General features: G+C 40.8%; 3 protein-coding genes across 4 annotated transcripts; 2 read left to right on the top strand and 1 right to left on the bottom strand.

Annotated features, from left to right (window-relative positions):
* Positions 1 to 621: 621 nt before the first annotated feature.
* LOC117735997 (calcium release-activated calcium channel protein 1-like) lies at positions 622 to 5808 on the top strand. 2 transcript variants are annotated; one of them, XM_034540956.1, is made up of 3 exons: positions 622 to 760; positions 1828 to 2344; positions 3042 to 5808. In XM_034540956.1, the coding sequence occupies exons 2-3, from the start codon at positions 2231 to 2233 to the stop codon at positions 3582 to 3584; spliced, it is 657 nt and encodes a 218-aa protein (XP_034396847.1). In that variant the 5' UTR covers positions 622 to 760; positions 1828 to 2230; the 3' UTR covers positions 3585 to 5808. The 2 variants fall into 2 exon arrangements, with proteins under 2 accessions (XP_034396847.1, XP_034396846.1); XM_034540955.1 differs by lacking the exon at positions 622 to 760 and having other exon boundaries at positions 1352 to 2344.
* A 1846-nt stretch (positions 5809 to 7654) lies between these two features.
* On the top strand, positions 7655 to 16949 carry LOC117735900 (histone-lysine N-methyltransferase SETD1B-A-like). Its single transcript, XM_034540812.1, has 18 exons — positions 7655 to 7705; positions 7770 to 7922; positions 8026 to 8130; positions 8222 to 8492; positions 8593 to 8705; positions 8847 to 9905; positions 10035 to 10748; positions 10852 to 10968; positions 11064 to 11142; positions 11243 to 11433; positions 11674 to 11785; positions 11880 to 12284; positions 13388 to 14428; positions 14815 to 14981; positions 15063 to 15188; positions 15585 to 15704; positions 16531 to 16668; positions 16776 to 16949. The coding sequence occupies exons 1-18, from the start codon at positions 7655 to 7657 to the stop codon at positions 16947 to 16949; spliced, it is 5136 nt and encodes a 1711-aa protein (XP_034396703.1).
* A 371-nt stretch (positions 16950 to 17320) lies between these two features.
* Positions 17321 to 21293, bottom strand: hpdb (4-hydroxyphenylpyruvate dioxygenase b). The gene is made up of 14 exons (XM_034541821.1): positions 21271 to 21293; positions 21082 to 21108; positions 20852 to 20914; positions 20532 to 20636; positions 20391 to 20433; positions 19954 to 20036; positions 19741 to 19830; positions 19499 to 19602; positions 19332 to 19409; positions 18671 to 18833; positions 18501 to 18572; positions 18295 to 18417; positions 18001 to 18117; positions 17321 to 17857 (listed from the first exon to the last, which is right to left on the bottom strand). Exons 1-14 carry the CDS (start codon positions 21271 to 21273, stop codon positions 17747 to 17749), a joined length of 1182 nt encoding a protein of 393 aa, XP_034397712.1. The 5' UTR covers positions 21274 to 21293; the 3' UTR covers positions 17321 to 17746.
* Between the last annotated feature and the right edge of the window lie 2097 nt (positions 21294 to 23390).

The following is a 23390-nucleotide window of genomic DNA, read 5'->3' as shown; positions in this document are numbered from 1 at the left end:
TCCGTCAAGGAGTGTTTCAGCGACGACACGCATGCATTCTGAGCACGTTGTTGGGCCGTGAATGTGTGGCTCAGGATCCTGGTGGACTGTTCATATTGGGCTGTGAGACCACTTATTTTCTGTGGGTATTTGAGTGGGTATGTTTGTTCAGAACTTTTATGTTTTGTCTCATAATGGCGTTTCACATTGGCACTTTTAATAAGTGCCACGGTTTCTGAACATATAAGACACACTGGTGTTGTGCTCCCTGTGGGAAGTATGAACAGAAATGAGTCTGTCCAATCCGAATTAAATGCTCTATTTTCGCTGTCCACTTTTCTCTTTTACGTTTCGCTCCCTTTCGCTGTCTCACTCGACTTTTTCTCAACTTTCTCCTGCGCAGTCGTCTGTTTCTCTACCTTTGTTTTCTACATGTATCGCTATCTTTCTTTTTCTTTCTACCGTCTTTTCATGTGTAACCTGCCTCTAACTTTCTCATCTGTCTGCGCCGTCTGTCGAGAGACGTAATGTTTACCACCGAGAACGCATAGATTTGATTGGTTCAGTGGTATCACGTGGGATTGCTTAACTCGCATTTAATTGGTCTGTGCGTTTCCTCATCCACTAAACCACTACAGCAAAGACAGCAAAAGCTGCGCCGCGCCGCTGGTTAAAAATAAAAGCGCCCTGTCAGGTTTTAAATCATAACCTTCTGTTTTGTCTGGCGGTCCGGGTCCGGATGGGACGGCTTCTGGGTCCGGACCCGGACCGCGGTCCGCCGGTTAGTGACCTATGCGCACTTTTATAGCTCCTGCATATGCATGTTTAATTAAAGCCCACAAAGACCAATCTCCCCCTGTTTAATAACAAGGAACATTTCACACTGCATCATTAATTAATATTCAGAGAACAACACTAACAGATGTGTGGGCATTCATGATTACACTTTAGTAAACGCCATCATTTGGGGGCATTTTTCAGGAGATAAGCTATTCGTAAATCAGACAAACCAGCTACATGCAGCAAAACGGGCTTTGAAGAGTGGGAGAAATATTGTTAATTTAAATATAAGTAAGTCAGAAGCTAAAGTGGTGATTAAGGGACAAATCAAAAAGATATGGCAGAATGAATAGAAAAAAGCGAGCAAAGGAAGATATCTGTTTAATTGGTTGGGAGTGCTGCCCTCGATGGACTGGCGGCCTGTCCAGGGTGTCCCCTGCCTTCGCCCTATGTTAGCTGGGATAGGCTCCAGCGCCCCCGTGACCCTAATGAGGATAAGCGGTATTGAAAATGGATGGATGGATGGTTGGGAGTGCTGCCCTCGATGGACTGGCGGCCTGTCCAGGGTGTCCCCTGCCTTCGCCCTATGTCAGCTGGGATAGGCTCCAGCGCCCCCGTGACCCTAATGAGGATAAGCGGTATTGCAAATGGATAGATGGATGGATGGTTGGGAGTGCAGGATCTAGTGGACGAAATTGAAAAGAGGAGAGGGTTATGACAAGGCTAAGGAATGGCCATACTGGTCTTAATAGTTCCCTCTATGTTATTAAAAAACATAATAATGGAAAGTGAGACTTCTGTGAAGAAGAAGAAACGGTGGACCATGTGTTATTGTTCTGTCAGAGGTAGTCAGCGAGAGACATTTTTTTAAAGGGGCTAAGAGAGATGGGAGAGGGAAATATAATGAATGTACTAAAGAAAAGCTTTAGTGATGAATGCTGGAAAATTATTCTGGAATATTTAGAGGCAAAAAGACTAATGAGTAGAATCTGATAATTGATTTTAATTTTACGTTTGTTTGTTTGTTTTTCGTATAAGAGATGTGCTTTCCTTAAATCCACACTCCAGATTAGTGGTTGGCGGTAATGCACCCGAAAGCTGTTTGCCAACCGCCATAAAAAGCAGAAGAAGAAGAAGAAGAAGAACAACAACAAGATACGTGACGAATAGCTGGCACAAGGAGGCGGACTGCAGCCGCAGCGCTCGTGGGAAGTATTGGATTGTGGGTAATTGTGTTTCCTGGTCGACTGAGGGAGTTGGCCAGCTGCTGAAGGGAAGTTTTGACATAGTTTGATAGTTTTCTGTATCTAACGTTACTAGTTTTATTTGACGTTGTACTTCACCGGAAACAAATTCCCCGCGCGTGCCTTTCACCTGTCAACTCCATCGAGTGCCAGCCTGTAAATCAGTCCGGGTTCATAACTCCATATTTATAAAAGTAAGAAACTAGTAAATTGCGGCAGCTTTCGGAATGAGCTTGAACGAGCACTCCCTTCAGGCTCTGTCATGGAGAAAACTGTACTTGAGTCGAGCCAAGCTCAAAGCCACCAGTCGCACTTCAGCGCTGTTGTCCGGATTCGCGATGGTAAGTTCTGGTGTTCCTGTTACTCGGTCGCTGTGTTTACTGCATGGATGCAAACTCAGGTTTAGGCCATCGGCATGACCTGCAGATACGTGACGCAGCTGATTGTCTTCAAGGGTGTGTGAAGATCCCGACACTTTGCAGGCCTAATAGCGGCTCCAGGACGTTAATGTTTACTATTAATTACCGTCTGATTTGAAGGGCAACGTAATGAAATAAATCGGCCGACATTAAAAGACGACGGTCACAATATCTGGTGAAAACTGTCCTCGTACGTTTAGTCATGTATGACTTTGCACGAGATGTTTTCCCACGGTGCACCTGCGCGATGTTAACTGATGAAGACTGATGTTTAAACTTCAGAGGGCTTGCCTACTCACTATCATGTCTATGATAATATTCCGCCCTAACAAGTAGACCGCACAGCGGCATTTTTTTATATCTTTGATATTGTTTTGTTTTACGTGCACATTAACACCAATGTCATATATTCACTTTAGGGTGGAGATAACAATTAGAAAGCAATGAGTGATTAAAGTGGTCTTTATTAGACTTTCTTATGTACAGTGATATAAATATGACAGCCATGTTCATTGTGTTGCTAACTAATGCACTCTGGTTTAACCGGATTTCGGCAGTCATATGTTGATTTTCAATTATCAAGTGGAAAAGAGACATTTTTCTTCGATGATATTCCCAGGTTGCCATGGTGGAGGTACAGCTGGAGCCGGAATTTACGTATCCTCCAGGGCTGCTGATAGCCTTCAGTGCCTGCACTACAGTTCTGGTTGCAGTACACCTCTTCGCCCTCATGATCAGCACCTGCATCCTTCCTAATCTTGAGGCTGTCAGCAATGTTCACAACCTCAACTCCGTCCATGAGTCTCCCCACGAGCGCATGCACCACCACATAGAATTGGCCTGGGCTTTCTCCACAGTCATCGGCACCCTCCTCTTCCTGACAGAGGTGATGCTCTTGTGCTGGGTGAAGTTCTTACCCCTCAAAAGCAAAGACAACAACGGCAGATTAAGTTCTGGTCAGGCCGCAGCCATTGCTTCCACCTGCATCATGGTGCCGTTTGGACTTGTTTTCATCATGTTCGCCATCCACTTTTACCGCACACTCGTCAGTCACAAAACGGACCGCCAGATCAAAGAGCTGGAACAGGTCATTCAGCTCCAGAACCAGCTGGACCACAGGGGTGAGAATGACGACCTTAAGACCACCATCCATTTCCCTTGATTATAGCCCGCTAGCACACAACTGCAGCGGACATTCAACATCGCCATTATTGTGAAATCTCTTATAAAAGCTTTATTCTTCATGTTTATGAACTGTGCTCCCATGTTTATTTGGAGAGAGAAAGTGCACGTGTGATCTGTCGACTTTTGTTGAGTTCAATACAGTCAACTTTTAGATGATGTATTTTCACAAACTTCTAGACATTAAACATCAGCAAACTAGTTTTTACCTTGAGGGTACATCTTTTGTTCTTAGGCCTTCACATGTCAGTGGCTTGTATGATGACAAATATGATGACGTATTGTAATATTACATATTTTAGGGCTAAAGCCATTTTAGGACTTCACAGGTGCACTTGAGTGTTCTATTATAGGAATTAGAGTGAGTCCCATTTTTCTGTTTTTTATTAAGTTAAATACAACACAGATCTAATGAAAAATGGGTTGTTGTGTAGTTATTACCAACAGACAACATGACTTTGTATTACCAACGCTAGGATAATATGGGTAGAATCCACATCCGATGAAAACAATCACAATGGCTAAATTACAGATGCACTTCCTTGTTTGAATATGATTGGATATTAATGTAAAGGAAGTCTGCACGGAAGCCTGTTTTATGTTCAGGTGGACAAATTCATTCATATGTAGTTTGCTGCTCTATTTGAGCTGTCAAACCCACGGTTTATTCTGTGCTGCTGATGGCACACAGTAAAAATCTCCTCAACTGCAGCATCCACCTGTGGCCTTCTGTCCCATGGTGGATTGTATTGATTTCTTCCGTTTGCCTGGTTTTAAATTAGGCCTAGTAGGGAGCCATACCAAGCCTTTGTTATCAAGACAGATGGACGACCCACTCTTCCCACAGAGCCACACCTTACATTTTCATGTAATACTGAAATGTCATATATTCACATGGCTGGCTTAATGCACTTAAACCAAAATTAAGGAACAAGAACCAAACATTATAGTGCTATTGCTGTTTGTTTTTTTATACATACACGCTCATACTCCCTGGACTGAAAGGTTTCTTTTAGGAACTTTTTAACTACGCCTTTCTTGTTTTGCTCCAATTAAGATTGGAGCAAAACATTGTTTTGGGCTTCCAAAAAACAAATGGAATGTATCAATCCTACAGGAGAGGCAAGATAAGACTTCTTACAGAGTGCTTATAACCAAAGTGTCTTACTGCAGTGCAAATATTTCTATAACGAGTGACAACGAAAATGAGTTATTAAGGGCAGCGTTTTGAGCCTGATGGTGAAGTCTGTGCACTCTTGTAAAATCAATCTCTGGTCAAAAAGAAAAGTAAACAAGACACATTTTCTCTATTTCACGTTGCTTTTGTGAGTGAAAAAATATTACTGGCTTTACAGAAGTATTGTTGAATGTATTATCGCAAAGCACGCACGTATTGGAAATGCAGGTTTTGTATGTTTTGTACTGTTCATAGTTTACAAGCTTGAGCGTGTTAGCACGTTGTTTGCGTTACAGATTGTCTAAGTGTGAAATATAGGATGTGTTTTTGTCCTGCGGCACATTGTTGAATAGTTTGGGGTTTGACCATTTTCTTTACTTTTCTTAATCATCTTTATTGCAAACTTGTTCAAGCTCAAGTGAGGAAATATGCAAATATATAGAGCAAATTCCTTGTTATCAGTTATTCTCTCAATGGTGTTATGACAACATTTTCACAATATATCATATAGTTGTAAAATCCTGTAATTATATCAAGATAATGCTGTGGTCCTTGTTATATTTGTATCATTCACATCCTACACATGCTCAGTCATTGTTATGCACAAGCTCCAAAATAAGGAGCCGTACGGGGTTTGTCCCTACAAACTGTTTATAAAATGATCGTTACACTTATGCAAAGCACTGTTGATGACAGAAAGACTTTTCCCAAGGAATGAAATGAAGATTGTTACATTCATGTGAACTGCACACACTCTTGGACACGTCTGATAGGAATTGCCTTATTTAGAAAGAGATCAATGCAAATGAAGGCATGTTTCTTTGGTTCATTCATTTGTGGTTGATTTATATGTTTGTATGTTAATGTGAATAGAGAGATCCCACTGCTTGTCAATGCACAGCTTTAATTTTTTTCTGAAATACTGTATTCTAAGTTTTCCTTATGTGTGGTGTTTTACTGTAACCTTATAAGATCAAGCCTTGTTGTGGTTGTTACTGGTTTTGAGAATAAAACAAATCTGAGATCATTTGAGTTTTTTTAATCTTTATTTTAAAGAAACTTTTGCATGTATAAAAAATGCCTGGAAAAAAACCCAGAGAAACAAATGTATTGTATAAAAAAGTATTTTAAACTATGATGTCAAAAGGAAAACTACACAGGAAATGTGTCCGGACATGCAGTGCGAGTGTACTACCGGTGATGAGCATCACATCGAGGCACACTCCTTCACTCTCTGGCACTTGTCGCCATTAGCGCTTGTTTTGTTGCTTGTCTGAATAAGTCGTCCACATTTCCGTATTTGGCTAAGCACTCTAAGTACATCATTGATTTCCCTTCTGACCTCTTCTCCTTGTCAGAGTAGAGTTTTTTTTTTGCCACACATTCATTCTTTAAAGTAATAATAATGATGTAACATGAGTTGGGCCCAGAGGAGTTACCTGAATTAATATATGTGACAGCATTCTGACCCAATGATCACTGGATCAGGACTTTGTCTTCTTGTAGGTCTGCTTTGCACACAACAAGGATGCTGCATGGCAATCCATCACATAAATGATGCAGCTCAGTGTACCACTGAAACATATTGAACACAGTTCAAATGCAGTGGTATTTTTGAGGAAGCACAAACTGCAAAGTGATTATAATGCATAGGTCAAGAAAGGAAATCATCCCAGTCAGATGTTAAGAAACTGAGCAAAAATAATTGGGATAATATAGGTAGGTATAGGTAGATATGTAGATACACTAGTAGGGACTGGGAGGTGGAGGAAATGTACCGGTTTGGAAATGCTTTCTGGAAAATGCACACCTTGAACAGCTATAACAAGTCCAGCCTTCTCTTAATGCACTGTTCCACACGCCGGCTGAATATATCAAGTATTTAAACAGCCTCACATATAAAGATGTCCAATAATATATCTGTATATTAAATTATCTATATCTAGTACTTTTATACTTAAACACCACACTATGAATACTAATTTGTATAGTGTGTATTATACAATACAAATTATTACACACATTTGAGTATGAGATAATATAAATATATATATGTCACATACTCATATCTGTATTATATTTATCAGAATATGCTTGAATTTATTCCATTTCTATACATAGTCATCCATCCATCCATCCATTTTCAATACCGCTTATCCTCATTAGGGTCGCGGGGCACTGGAGCCTATCCCAGCTGACATAGGGCGAAGGCAGGGGACACCCTGGACAGGCCGCCAGTCCATCGAGGGCACATGTAGGGACATACAACCATTCACTCTCACATTCACACCTATGGGCAATTTAGAGATCAATTAACCTGCAGCATGTCTTTGGACTGTGGGAGGAAGCTGGAGAGCCCGGAGAGAACCCACGCTGCCACGGGGAGAACATGCAAACTCCACACAGAAGGACCGCTCCGACCGGGAATCGAACTCACGGCCCTCTTACTGTGAGGCGACAGTGCTAGCCACTACACCACCTATATATAAATATATTCTCCAAATAAACTGGATCTACTTTGTCACTTTTTAATTTTAACACATGGTTGTATTATAAACTCCCGAAGGTGCTTGGAAACACACCTGTCGCCTCTTAATCCACCTTCCTCAAACGGGTTGTGTTCTTCCGCCTCACCGAAGGATCTATATTCCGTCTCTGTCACCGAGCGGATGGATCCGACGTCCAACCTGTGCGACTAATTGTGCAAACAACGAACATCACAGCAGCTTTTCCACAATGTTGCTCCACCAAAGGATACCACTTTTGTACAGGTACGCAAGATACAATTGTTTTGTTCGACTTTAACTTTGATTACTTTGACGTGTTCCATGTCACAACAGGTTATCTTTTAGGGAAAGATAACGTTACAGGTGATGCTCTCCATCACCTGTTGGGGCGTGTTAACCTCCAGTGGCGGACGACAAGTAAGCTAGCGAACAGCTATATTTATCGTGCTCGCAATGACAGCTTATTGTGTTGTTTTTCCAGGTTTTGACGAATGTAATGGAAAGCGAACAACAGACTACTGAGAGAGAGACCCCGCCCCAGCTCTGGAGAAGTTGCAAGTTGATTATTGACCCCGCATTGACAAAAGGACTGTACAAAGTGTACCGTTATGATGGGCATCAGTTCAACATACCCGTGAGCCCGTTGCAATACATGTGTATTGTCTTGTTTTTTACAGATAATTGCCTTTAATTTTGCGCCTTTCAATTATAATGACGGGTGTTATTTACTCCAACAGGTGGAGGACTTAGGTCTGTTTCCTGTGGAGACAGTCAGAGATCCCCGCGTCTACCGCCTGTGGAGCAAATGCAGCAAGACTGACCTTTTGATTTGTAAATTTAAGGTAATCTTTATATCATATTACATTATTATAGCAATACAGATAAATAATAAATAGTAATAATAATACATGTTGTTTACCTGTGTCCTTTCAGCTTGATGAATGGTATGTTGGCCCTGTTCCTCCCAAAGAAGTGACATTTTCCAGGTTGAATGACAATGTGAGGGAGACGTTCTTGACTACTATGTGCAATAAATATGGGAACATTGAAGACGTGGAGATATTTTACAATCCAAAGAACAAGAAGCATTTAGGGATCGCAAAGGTCATCTTCGGCACAGTGCAGGCTGCAAACGACGCTGTCCAGCACCTCCATGAGACGTCAGTGATGGGAAATATTATTCATGTGGAAATTGATCCTAAAGGTAGTTAATTAGCAATACCTCACACTTTTGTATGTATTGAAAGTGTAAATATGAATGTTGTTGAATGTGTTGATTAATAGTAACATGCAACCTTCCTCAGGAGAAAACAGAGCGCGGTATCTTCAGCTCCTTATGCGTGGCCTTTATACTCCTTGGACGCTGCCAGTGGGCGGCAATGAGCGAGCTATTCAAAGCTTAATCGACAGTTTACTGGTAAACATTTTAAAGCTGCCTATAATTGTGAAGTAATCATATCTTCAATATCTACAAACCAGCAGTTAAATTCATATTTATTTTAGGGATAATATTTCTCAGCAGTTATCTTGTTTCCACTGTATTATCCATCTCTTACAGGGCTGCACAGGCACACAGCGACGAGGGAGTATCTCCAGCCCCACCAGCGTCGCCACATCCCTCTCTCTGGACACAGCCTATTCCAGTATTTGTCAGGACACACCTTGCAGCTTTGGGCTTACACCACATTCTCAGGGAACACCCCATACGCCCTGCTTGTCTGCAACTCCTCTCTCCCAGGACTCTTGCTACTCCAGTCTTCAGGCAACTCCAATCCTGCAGGGAGATCCCTCCACCTACAGTGTTCTCAAACCTTTGAGACGTGAGCTCTGCCATCGTAAACCTGCAAGGTACCACAGGGGATCCGGCGAAGTGTCAGATTTCAACTTTATTTTGAAGCATTGCCAACCACAGGCCCCACACCACGTCTCTTCCCAAATACAAACTAGCAGCCAGCAACTTGCTCTGTGGGGTCACAATGCACAATCTTCTTCTCACAGTAATACAGAAGCTTCCTTTGACCTCGCCTCCCCCTGTCAGGAGTCCAGGGATGTGGTCGGCACTACTTCTCCGGCTTCACATCAAAACTGCAATTCTTTTAGCATCGTAAGCATTAATTTCACAGTCGACCGGCAGATAGCAGCATCCTCCCCACCTGATGACCATGCATGCATAACAGACTTATCTCCGTCTGCTGGTAACTGTTCCTCCAGTAGTCTCCAGCCAGTGGTAGAGAGTTTGGACTCACGCATTGAAAGTTTGCTGATAGACAGCCAGATATCTGACCCTTCGTACTTTGATAAAAAGACTTTTGAGGCTGACTCTCAGGATAGCCCCACTTCACCTTGCTCTGCAAATACCTCCCCTTTCTCAGATGACTCACTTGGTGGCACTCTGACTTCTTGTGACTTCACAACTAGCCATCAGCGCTCCTACAATGATTTGGTGGAGGTCAGTCCAACGTCGCTCATTGAAAATGAAGAGGATGAAACTACTCAAGCTGTTATGTTTTTAACAAGAAACTCAGAGTCTCCATCTGATCTCGCACATTTTGAAAGGAAGGCTCACGCAAACAACGAAAAAGAGGAAGAAAGGTTCCTGACATTCTCATGTCCAGAGGTAACTCCTCCAGATCTTTACATAAACACATTATGAAAATAAAAGTAGTAGTTATTATGTTGGTATAAATGTATTTATGTTGTGCCACAGATTTGTCACTTAAAATAAATTTGTCTGTGACATTCTCAGGACCGGCATGCAGTAAATGAGAATAAGGAGCACTCAAATAACAGACCTTCCAGAGCTTTGACACCTGCAACACAGTCAATTTCTCTCAATAGACCAACTCAACTCTGTACCTCCAGAGCTCCTCCTGCCATTACATCTAGGTGCTTCCGTCCACCAGTCATCCCTTTCCCTTTCCCAATTCCTCCCTTTCCCCCATCTATTCCACCTGGCCCACCTCGCCTGCCAAATGGCACCATCCCCATCCCACCTCCAGGTTGGATCCCACCTCCAGGCCATCACACCGGCATCTCCATTCCTCCTCCACCTTTTCCAGCTCCACCATCTATTCGTCCTGCACCAACTTTTCTTCGACCCCCTCCAGCTTTGATGGTGCTGCCCTTTGTTCCACCCTCTGTGCACACCTACCGCTTACCCATGCGTCCTGCAGTCCCTTTGGATAAGGGGAATCCTCCAGTGCATGGCAGTGCACCCTTCCCATTCCCTGGACCACCCTGGCTCCCTCCACATTTTCTCAGGTTTAACCCCTTCGTGCCACCACCAGAATACCCACTTGTTCGGGAAAACCCTCACAAGGTCACAATAGATAAAGTTTTAGAAGTCATCATGGATGAACTGAAGTCAATCATTAAGAAGGACATGACACGTAGAATGATTGAAGGGACCGCTTTCAAGGCCTTTGAGGACTGGTGGGACTGCCAAGAAAAGAAAACAAAGGTAAGTTCTTTTAATATCTCATAAAGTGGATAATGAAATGAAGAAAAAAATGTCTGTGACCTTTTGAAGCTAATAGGTTCATTGTTATTGTGTAATTCAACAGACACAAGTATGTCCTTTGAAAAGTGGAGCAGCAAGTGTTGATGAGAGGAACAAACTAATAAATCCCCCCACTCACATCAGTGGCCAGGGAAAGAAACCTCCACTGCCATCCTTCAAGGTAAACTATTTTGTGTAATGTTATATGAAACACACCATAATTCATCCTCTGAGCAATGCATAAATGAATGTAATGAAAAATAACTTGTTATGCAGGTGAAAAGAAAAACAGCCGATGATACTGCTACATCAGAAGAGATAGAAAATGGGTTGTGTTCTACTCACGAAAGCTCAGGTTAGTGCTTTTAATGCAATTAACCCTCATTTACTACATTATAGCTCCTTTGTCTATTCTAGACTAGCTTGATCAACTGTGTTGCTCTCTTTCCATGAAGATGTGAAACAGGGGGATGACAGAGTGAGACCTGCATCTGAGAGAGCCAAACGCAGACATGCTCGACCACATGGGCTTGACAGTGATACTGATGATGAAGGGAAAGATGAAGATAACACACTTCAAGATGATGAAACAACATCAGACAAAGTGGAGGCTATTGTGCCAGTTGATGAGGATCCTCAAAATCTGGTGAATAGGGATTTTGAACCAAAAGTAATTACAAAAGAAGCCTGTAGTTTAGAGCCAGTAATGTTTTCTCAGTTCCTCATTAAAGAAATCAGCTATCAAATGAATTAAATCACGTCTTGATCGGCTCTGATCGGTTACAAAACCTTTCCTCATACAAAGTATCAATGTGATAAACTATAGTCTATGTGCTAAAAGTATGACGTTCCTAAGATTGTATAATATAACTTGTGCTCTAATTAGTGTGACAGAGATGATGATGGTGACGGTGACGGTAATAACCCTGAGGAAGAAAAGGAGGATAACGATGCTGTCATCGTTCAAACTAGTGATGGAGTGCAGTGCTTAGGTAGCGGTACGTTAAAAGGTCCTACAGTTTGAACATTGAATACTTTGGAATATTCACATACTGATGAGTAAACATTTGTGTTTCTTGTTTTAAATTAAAGATACTTTTTCAGAGAGCAGCTCCCCAGAGGACACTGAGTCCTCGGCAGACTTCGTCTCCTCTGACTTGTTCTCAGGGAGCTTTGAGGACTCATTCTACTCTGACCTCAGTCTGGAAGACGAAGAAATGGAGGAAGACTCCAGGTCTCGTGTGTGTATTGTCATATCGTCAGATGAAGAGTCGATGGAACTTGAGCTCCCCGTCACCCCCCCAGCCCCGCTAACCCCTGGTGCTCAGCTGGAGCTGGGCCTTCAGGACTGGTCCGATCCATTTCATAAGGAGGAAACTGAGGAGAACCAGTACACCTCCTGTCAACAAGACTCCTGTGACTCGGATATCATGATTGAGCTCCAAACTAGCGAACCCCACAACCATCTACGGCCCCTGTCACCTATAGGACGTCCAGGTGCTGTATAGTAGAATATTTAAATAGTTGGTAACACTTTATAATAACCATCATCAATAAGTGTTGATAGTTAATTAAACTTTAGTTAATAGTTATTTTACTGTTAACAACAAGATCATTATAATTACCATTATATAATAACCATTACAAATTATTAATAATGCTAGTATTTATGTTATTTTAACAGTTTTATATACTTTATTAAGTGTTTGTTAACCACCTATTACACATTATTTGGATGGCCATTATACAGTTGCAACTGCTGATTACAAGACTTTGTCAAATGGTTATTAATAAATACTTTGTAAAGCATAAACATTATTTAGATAGCTAAATAATACATTGTCAATGCTTAATAATTGGTTTCTAGTGCAGCTTTCTATGTAATGTTTAGAAACGTTTTAGAAATGATTTTTCTTAAAGGTTTACAAATAATTTGGTAATCATTAACAAATACTTAATATAGTATATGAAATGTTATAATGCGTGTGCAACAACAAACTCTTAATAAATATTTTAACAATATAATCACAATGTAATTCACAATTATCTGGCTCCTAAATGGGGACAAAATCAAAAGTAAAGGTTTAACAGATATTGGTTGACATAGATATTAAGTATTAATCCTGAATGCGCATGATTGTCATGTTTACAGATCATTCCCAGCCATGCTCGCTGCTCTGCGAGGCTGTATTTAGGAACTGAGGAACATTTGAGCTAAATGCTAAAAGCAGCATGCTCATAGTCTAATGCTAGCATGTTGGTGTTGAGCAGGTTTAATGATGATCATGTTAACATCTTAGTTTACTGCATTAGCATGTTAGCATTTGCCAATTAGCACCAAACACAAACTAAAGCTAAGGCTGATGGGGCTGTCATTAGTGTTGCAGGTATTTTTCGTAAGTAGGTATTGTAAGTAGATAGAAGTATTGGACAAAAAAAACAATGTTCACCTAATGATGGTGCTAAAGGCAGAGGATCAAAGTTATTACAAGGTATCCTCTGGTGTGTACAATGTGTGTTAACAATGGAGCAAAAATATTGAGAGAAAATGGTGGTGCAAGTATGATGTTGTAATATGTTGTTGTTATTTATCTGTGTAGCAGCAGAGTTACACCTTGATGTAGAGATGGAAAGCCCTGACTGGACCGAAGAGTCATTCGGGAACATAGAAAACCTGCGGCCTCTTACTCCTACTGGCTGCTTTCTGGACAGTGACCCAGACCTTCTGATAAGAAGCAAACCCACATCCCCAGCTGAGGAGGTGGAACGACCACAAACACCAGGGAAGGGGATAGTGACTGAACTGGAAAGTGAGGACTCTGCAGATGAAGTCTTCTCCATCTCTCCAACAGGCACCAAGCTCAATCTAGCTCCCTCTGATCCCCCGGCCTCGTACCCATCATACCAGGATATGCCCAAAACTCCTGGTAGAGAGGATGGACGTGGCTGGACACAGTCTAGCTCTAGTAGAGCTCCAGCAACACCAGGCAGAGAGACAACCATGTCATCAGGTAGCACAGTGATGTGTCCAACTCTTTGTAGCCCACTTCCTGTGCCATACCTGTCTAACAATCCATATGTCACAGCCCCAAAGACTCCTGGAAGAGACATCATCCTACCCCGAAGAACCATAGTCCACAGGAGGAAAACACAAATGGTGACCACCTTTCAGCCCCCGTTATATGATTCTCTCGGCTGCTCTCCCATCTCAGTGTCTTCTCCATGCAGCCTGTCTGGGTCTTCATCTGACTCTGCTGATGACAAGTGCAGGTGGTTCAATTCAGGTGTGAAAAAGAAGCCCTTGCAGGGACTGGAGAACATGCCTGGGCTTCTGGATGAGGGGAACAATAGAGAGACAGAGAGATCCTCATTCAGGAGAAAACAGTGGAGGAGGCTTAAGAGGAGGTCTAGAATCCAGCATCAGCGGAGATCACTTCAAAGAATCAATGGTTCTCTTCCCTCTCACAGTCATCTTCACAGGTGGCGTTCACTGTGTAAAGAGAGGAGGATACTTCATAGTGTTTGGAAGGAGGGCCTGGATGAAGAAGATGAAAGGCTGCTGCAGTGTACATATGAAAGGCTGCAAGTGCAAAATAATGGCTTTAGGTGGATCAGTGACACCCTGTGGATATCTCACCCTCATATCCTTTTTAACAGAGTTTCATGTTGAAATTTAATGAGATCAAAGTGAGTTTACAGAAAGCGAAATCAGTAACTGATAATGTTTTAATAGATGTGATCATCGTTCCATACACAAATACCTGAAATGTATTCCCTAATTTAACATGTTTTTTTAATCCTAATATCTAAGAAAACAATCTAACCGTTACAATTAAACACTGTACATCGTTGGGAAAGCCAATATAGTGTTGTAGTTAAGTATCAAGCGTACAATACTGTAGCATATTCCTTGGAAGGGTTGCCATTGAAACATCACATTACACATAAATAATGATTTCAGATAAATTTCAGATAAAAACACACTATTGTAAGTAATCTGTGCTTTACATCCTTAACTGCTGCTCACTGACAAAAGTCCTCCCAGAGGAGAGTGGGGAACAGACATCCTGGCAGCCAAAACACCGGACCGGCTCTGCTCGCAGTGAAGGATTCTACAAAATTAGCAAGAAAGATAAAATGAAATACTTCAACAACACAAATCTCACCTTTGAGCTTCCATCTACAAGTACTCAGGTATTAATGAGGGGAAACTGTGATGATCTCTGTGCCTAGTTTATTCCATTCAGTGCTTAATATCAACATATATTTCACCAGGGAATGTGCATCCCAGCCCAGCAATCGGTCTCACTGCGTGCTGGATCTGACTTCAGGTCTGATCAGCGTCGCCTGCTGTCCTCGTTCAGCTGTGATAGCGACCTGGTCAAGTTCAACCAGTTGAAGGTAAGTCAATTATTAGATAACTACACTCAACAACCTGCCGACAACAGCTGCTACGATTCATAAACTGCAGTTTACTGCGCTTACTTTATTTACCTGAATAGAACAAAAAATAAATGGAACAATCTTTTATCAGTATGCAAGTCCAGATCTGTTTAATATACATGTGGTTATATCCAGTTTCATTTTACAATAACAGTGAATGTGATCTGTTTGTTTTGCTCATAACACAGAGGGTCTGTCCAAATGCACCCTGTTGTGGTCAGGATTGTTTGGCTTTGGTGGCAGACAGTAATTGACTGATTAGCTGAAAGGAGTAAACTGTCATGTCAGTATTTGTGCAGTTGAAGCCTGTTTTAACAAATGGCACATGCTTTATTTTGTCACGATATATATCAGTTCCGAAAGAAGAGGATTCGTTTCAGCCGGAGTCATATTCATGAGTGGGGCCTGTTTGCAATGGAGCCAATAGCCGCAGATGAGATGGTGATTGAGTACGTGGGTCAAATCATCAGACAGGTAAGACAAACTTAAGCTAATTACAAAGGTTTGGAAATAAAGTCATAATGCACTCACCCTTGGTAACAACTAGGGTTGTGTGTGTGTGTTGGTGTGACACTGTACATTTAATAAAGATTTGATCGCTAATTTCTTTTCTGCTTCAATCGCAAACAGCTGATCTGCTCCTCACTCTCTCTCTCAAACACAAACTCCCTGCGGCCGCACATTATGCTTCTCTTATTTCAGAATGTTTCTCCATATACATATGGTGGCAGTTAAACGTGGCTTTGGCCATTTTCATACGGTAGTAGGCCTACTGCGCGCATCAAAGCTTGCATGTGGCATTTTGCAAGTTGTATTTCTTACAATACATTTGTTCGCTAAGCGGGACAGATGTGGAAAGTGGAACGGTCCAAGGGGCTGGTAACCTGCTTTAGCTCAATTCTTAATGTAAACATTCACATTATTATTATTACACCAGGTTAGAGGGTCCTTTTTACAAATGTACAGCATTAGTTCTCTGGAAATCTCTTTTATATCCAAGCAGTATTGGTATTGTAACAGAATTATCTCGAATCAAATTCATATAGAGTTGAACTGGAAAACGCATTGAATCGGGACCTTGTGAATGGGAATCGAATTGATTCAGGAAATCCATGGCAATACCCAGCCCTAGTAACACATGTCACCATCAAGCTTTTAAGCAATCTGCTGGTCCCCTGACTTGGCCCAGTGGGCCACTGGGACCCACTGGTTATTCTGGATACTTTCCAAGAGTGTGAGAAGGGTGAAAGTGATAAACAACACTCGCATGAATCGGCACATCTGTTTTCTTTCTCCCTAGGTCATTGCTGACATGAGGGAGCAGAGATACGAGGAGGAGGGCATTGGAAGCAGCTATTTGTTCCGGGTTGATCAGGACACCATCATTGATGCTACTAAACTTGGGAACTTAGCCAGGTTTATCAACCACAGCTGCAACGTGAGTAAGAGCTGGTAGTCCTGTGGTTGGAGATAAAAGTGATTATAATTAAGATCAAGATTTATTTCATAAGATCGTTAATGCAAAATACACTTTTTGTCTTGCAGCCCAACTGTTATGCAAAGATCATCACAGTGGAGTCTCAGAAGAAGATAGTAATATACTCCCGACAGCCGATACGCATCAATGAAGAGATCACATATGACTACAAGTTTCCCATTGAGGACACAAAGATTCCCTGTTTGTGTGAAGCAGACAGCTGCCGGGGCTCCTTGAATTAATCTCTAGGGAATTGATCTGATTATGACGCGATCCAAAGTTACCTGAGGTACAGTACAATGTAAACAAAGAACCAGAAGATGTGTCAAAAAAGCCATTTCAATGCTATTCAAAACTGTACAGTCTGGAGGCCATACAGGAGCTCAAGCAGTGCAGACGAGTGGTGGTGCGGCTGTCCTAAACAGCATAAACTGTCCTAAACAGCATGCAAGACAGTAATGGATTACCAATGGAGGTCAAGCATGAAATTATAGTGTGCCACCCTCAAGTACTGTAAACCACTGTTTAGACAGAATACTAATACGAAAACAATACACAACACGACATTTGTATGTAAATTACAGTTTATAAACACAATTTCATGCATTGCAATTGTTGTCTCTTCCCACATGGAGGGAAAAAAGGGAGCTCCGAACATCGTACAAAAAGGCCTTTGTTGCAATGAAAGGTCCGTTGACCTTCTTGTCCAGATGATAACAAATGTGTATAGTTAAATGTTTTCATTTATGAGAGCTTAAATTGTGTTTTGCTTGAGTCAAGCTTGTATCAATAATATTAGTTTTTGTTGCTAACATTTTATAAAAAGAAAGTGTTGCATTATGATTAAGTTGTGATTAAATTAGGTACTTTTTGACAGATAAACATATATGTTACATTGTAATAAAACATGTCACAAGTCACAAAAAAACAACACCCGTTGCACATTATTATTGTGTATCTCAAGTGTCTTTTCATAGTTAATTGATAGTTATTCAGACTTTCCCTATAACTGTAAAGTAATTGCAACACAGGTATCACATCACATGCTCTTTGAAACTCCATTTGGTGTCAGGATCGTCAGATTTCCCCGAGCATGCTGATCTGCTTCGATGGCTTCAAAAAGAGCTTTGAAGTTTCCTGCACCAAAGCCCTGGGGATAAATACATCATGTGTTTAAGTTGCGTTTTGCCAGCAAAGCGTGTATCAAGCCCAGATGTTTTATAGGAAATATAGAATAATGTGCTGTATAGTTCCTATCCCTTGTAAAAGTGATCTATCCAGTGGCGCCCTCACCTGGTGGTTGTGTCTCTGAATGACTTCCAAGAACACAGTGGGGCGATCCTGAACTGGCTTAGTGAAGATCTGAAGTAAATAGCCATTGTCGTCGTAGTCCACCAAGATCTTCAGTTCCTGGACACGATTAAGGTCACAAGATAACATTTGTCAGCTTTACTTAATTTATCCACTTAGTTTGGTGATACTGAATAGTTGACTGTGTGTGGACATTTTGTTCAATCATTACAGCAAACTCTAGACTGCATGCCAAACACTTCACAAAGGAGACAAACATATGATAAGAGTCCTGACCTGCAGAACATTGAGGTCCTCTGAGATTTTGACCTTTGAGTCTTTCAAGTTCTCCCTGAGTTGGTGGTAGTAGGTGTCTGGTACACACATGAACTCCGTCCCACGCTCCTTTAGGTTACGAATCTACGATCAAGGGATTCATCACAGATGTATTGATGCCGTGTGTTGGAACAAATCCACAAAGCCAAAGTGTCGGTTAGACTTACTGCAGTGATGATATCTGATGTGTTCATGGCTATATGTTGCACTCCTGGACCTCCGTAGTACTCCACATATTCCTGTGAGTGAAAATGTAGGGAAAGGATCCCCGTTACTTAACCATTACTGTGCAAGTAAATGGTTTCTAGTCCGCATATGAAAGGGGAAAGAACATTGCCTGAATTTGAGACTTTCTCTTCCCCATGGCAGGCTCGTTGATGGGCATCTTCACAGTCTCCTCGTAGTTTGCCACAACAATAGAGCTCAGGGCACTAAACTCTGTCTGAAGCTGTTTGTCATCTACGGACCAGAAGCGGTGAAAGAGAAGGTTTCTTTGATACCTGTTGGATTACAAACCAGAGATCAAGAGCTGCTTTTTTGGTGCATAGTCAACATGTTATTTTAATGGTTTACATGCCCATAACTGAAGCTATTATCATTTCATGATCTAAAATGGAGAAGTGCAGCCTGCTAAACATGAATGATGTGTTTTTGTTAAGAGCCAGTTCAATGAGGCGCTTCCCATTTTGAAGATTTCCTGTGTAAGTTACACCTCTTTTTCCAGGATCAACCAATGAGCTTGCTCATTTAGAGAACTGCCTTTCCCCGTCTTCATCTGACGGAGTACAAACAAGACCCAGATGTGGAAAACTACTGGAGACCCATGAAATGCAAAGTCATGCTGATCACTGACTCGAGCCAAACAGAGTTATGTAAGAACCAGATACCCTTTGACTCCTCTTCTCACCCACCGCTCTGAAGAACAAGTATGTTGTTATCACATGTGACACACTGCATGCTTCTAAACTCTCTAAAAGAAGTACTTGATAGTCCTTTACCAATCCACCACTGGGACCATCTCATCATATGGTTGGTTTCCCACAATGTGATCAATGAAGTTCAGTTTTCCACTAGGTCTGCATGGGAAAAAAAGCACACACACATAAGCTGTAATTATGTCTTCGCCGTCTTATAAAGATCATAACAATGACTTATGTACACTCACAATTTGTCTAGTAAAGAGTCCTTGAAGATCGGGCGCTGGAAGCCTGGCAGAAACAACCCACTGTATCCGGCCCTCTCCACAAACGTGTGTGTGGTGTCACCATACTGCAGCAAACATAACCAAGTCTACAATTCAGTCTTTCCCCCCCTACATTTCAACTTATTACATAATGTACTTAATTGAAATGGTGACTAAATATTCAATGTAAATTGATAGGATTCCTACTTGGAGACTTGTCTTACCGTTTGAAGCACGGCCAGCCTGACTTTACCATACTTGTCCTCCAGGGTGCAGGGCTCCTTTACAATAACTGCACCTCGCTCTCTGGCTTTCTGTGAACAAGAATATTTGGTAAGTGAAAATATGACTTTAATAGCATTAATTTACAGCAATTAATTGTAACCTCAAAAGTAAAACGTCTTTTAGAATATAGCTTAGAATGCACTTAAATGTACCTGCACCAGGAAGTCACAGTCCTGCACTGTAAAAGCAACATCCTTCACTCCATCCCCATGTTTGACTAAATGATCGCCCATCTCTGAGAAGAGATGAGAACAAATGTGTTCATATTATTATGCATGTTCATCTCTTCATGCGTCTAAAATTATGATTGAAATGTATTTTTGTATGTTTTATGCCAAATCTATTGGGATGACTGGTTAACAAAATCTTTCTGAGCACACTGAGAGGGATTATTTGGATTTAATTTGACAAAAGCAAGTTCTTGGAATTGTAACTTAAACATTTTTTTCCTTCTGCATGCCAGGCCAATTGTTGATGAAAACGTCCATTTCAAACTTAAACATTATAGTTTGACTATTTATTAAGTATGTATTGTTATTAGTGACATGTGACATTTTGAGAAACATAGATAACTACTTCAGCTACTTACCTTTGTTTCCAGGGTTGAGGGCAGATGAGAACACATAAATGATCTGTGAAATACAAAGAGACTCTCTCATTTCATTTACAAAGTAAAGTCACCATTTGAGTCCAACAAAGCTATTTATTGCAGGCTCTGATGATTCTTTACCTTTCCTTGTTTGACTGCATGGGACACCACATCACGGCTGTCTGTCTCCAAACCCTGGTAAGCCAGAGGCTCAAATCCCAGCTTGTTGCAGTAATATGATGCAGCCTGTTGAAGGCGAGGATTAATATACAACAGAAAAACATGGGAATTTATCTTATTAAATGTTAGAGTTAACTGACATTGAGCATGACTTCAAACAATTGGCCTTACACTTTGTGATCATCTCCCAGTGGCTAGTGAGTTTACACATACAGTTAGTCAGAAAATAAATTGAATGTGTCCAAAACCAAATGGACAACGAGCAGTTTGAGTTAACTTACCTGTTTGGCATTTCCAACCCAGAATGTAATGTGGTCAAAGCAGAGGAAACTTCCCTGCTCATGCTAAGGACAAGATCACATATTTAGCTTTGGTCCTATGTAGTCACAATGATCAATACCCCTTAGGTCTTCGAGGAAAATCAAAGACAAGGTTGAACTAAAAAATGCATATTGAAAGGGAAATAAAATCTACAGCTAAATGAACACAAACAAAAGTGTTATTGGCTTACCTTTTTGCCTTTATCAGTGTATGTTGTCTAAAATCAAAAAAGCACCTAATTATATTACAAAGAAAGACAACAGCCATGCTGAGTACATTGACAGATGTCGTGGCCGTGCAAACACAGGGTCTCTTCATCCCAGTTAATAATAAGACAAGAAGTCATCTGAAAATTATTCAACAGTCAAATGGAACTCACCATCTTGCTCCTGGTTACCTGACTGTCAGAATGAAATCAGCAAAGAATTTCAGAATATAAAAGCTGAGTGGGAAGTTTCTAGATCCACACCCACCGGTGAGGGGGAGATATTCGAGTAGAGGGAGGAGGAGTGATAGTACTTATACAATGACTACTTTGGAACATATAGGTCTGATTAGACCTCATTGTCACTTAATTCTCTGTCACTCGCTTTGTTTTTCATATTTAATATATTCCCTTCATAGTCCATCCTAAATACAAAATAACTTTTTCACACAGATTTAGAAATACAATTATTTTTCCCCCCAGAAGTCATCCATGTGTTAGTGTTTAGTGGTGAGAGGAGGTTCACTCATGCAGGACTTTCATTGGCCCGCTGAAGTTGAGCTGAGTGAACAAGATTTACAGAAAATGAAGTAACGCTATTGTATACTATTGATACTAAAATCTCTGCTTTTGGGACATTATAGGTTGAATTCGTGGGTTTCAGCTGTTCCCAAAGTGCAGCTGACTGGTTTCATTTGTGCACATTGTTGCACAAAAGGTATCTGAAAAATGTATGGAATCAGATTATACTAATTTATTATACCATATACATGATGACATATGAGTACAAACAATAATATGAAGTTAATATGATAAGATATGTTCAACTTTAATTTGAAAACAGGACCATATTTTTGTACACTACAACTTGTACTGCAGTATTACAGCCTGCCATATACAGTAACAGAAAATACATTGAATGTGTCCAAAACCAACTGGACAACGAGCAGTTTGAGTTAATGTGGTCAAAGCAGAGGAACCTTCCCTGCTCATGCTAAGGACAAGAACAAATATTTAGCTTTGTTCCTATGTAGTCACAATGGTCAATACCCCTTAGGTCTTTGAGGAAAATCAAAGAGAAGGTTACAGTAGCATGGAATGGTATTATTGCTCCAGTTTACATTTCTATGATACAACCATAACTAGATGCTGAATATAAACCTTCTTTATATGTGTAATATAGTAGTCATGTAGGATTACATTGAGCTGCTTTTAAATGCACCACTACAGCACCAACTGCAATTAAAGTAGGAACATGTTTCTCAATACTGTGTTCATCAGAGGGTCCTAAATCCTCACGTATAAATATTTAAGTGATAGGAGTTACGCTTTTTGTCTGGGGAGTCGAGGTATGAGTTGTGCTTAAACTCCCAATAACTCAATAACCTGTTTGCTCAGTGAAAATGTGAGGGGAGGATACACAATCACAGAATAATTGGCCATTATTATTATTATTATTATTAGGATGTTTAATCAAATTAGGTAAAATAACAAATCAATAAGGTCAGACTCTCATTGAGGAAAAAGCCAAGATTCTTTGCCACTATTGTTTTCATCCAGCTCTGATTTCAGACTGTACCCTAAGAATTGTAGTTAATTCCTCTCGAGCGGAGCCTGAAGTGTATTAAGTTGGGGTGCAAGAGGGCTCCTAAGCCCTCAGACTCAAGTGAGGGTTAACGTCATTGTGGCATTGGGGATGTGGCTTTGTCTCTGATCACCTATTTTAAAGGGGGGTCACTGGGTATTTGTTTCCCCCCCAACTTGAACTGTTCAAATGGACCAAAAGTGCAAGTTTGCTTTCCAGGTGGCAAAGTGCTCCCTCCTCACATAGGCTGCTACGTAAAACAGCTGAAACTGTATTTTAAGTTAAGTAAATCTTTCAATTTCTAGACTCCAGTCTATTAAAAAAAAAAATGCCCAGGTGCCTCAATTCTGTGTAAAATAGTTGCTTTTTTTTTCTCTTTTCTTCAAATAGTTTGACAAAACAGGTTTTTAAATTGTAGGCTTTTGTTAATATTCATATGTTGTATAAAATGTTTCAATGTGTTTTGACCAAGTAGATGAGGGGTTGTCTAAACTTTAAATGCATTATTTTCTAATCTCAACTGCTGTCAGAAAAAAACAAAAAACTGTATTAAACATTTTGTCTTTAAGTGTGTTCATGTTTGTGTGAAGATGGTAAGATGCACTCAAACTGCAAGACAGATTAAAATTAATTTGTCAACACTCCCATCTAGTGGTGACAAAGTGGATCACAAGAGGTAGAAAAGCACTGGGACTTCTCAATTTATATT

The sequence above is a fragment of the Cyclopterus lumpus genome, chromosome 9, assembly GCF_009769545.1.
Source record: "Cyclopterus lumpus isolate fCycLum1 chromosome 9, fCycLum1.pri, whole genome shotgun sequence".
Taxonomy (NCBI): Eukaryota; Metazoa; Chordata; class Actinopteri; order Perciformes; family Cyclopteridae; genus Cyclopterus; species Cyclopterus lumpus.
Note: the sequence above shows the minus strand (reverse complement) of the source record. Positions and strands in the feature narration are given on the sequence as shown.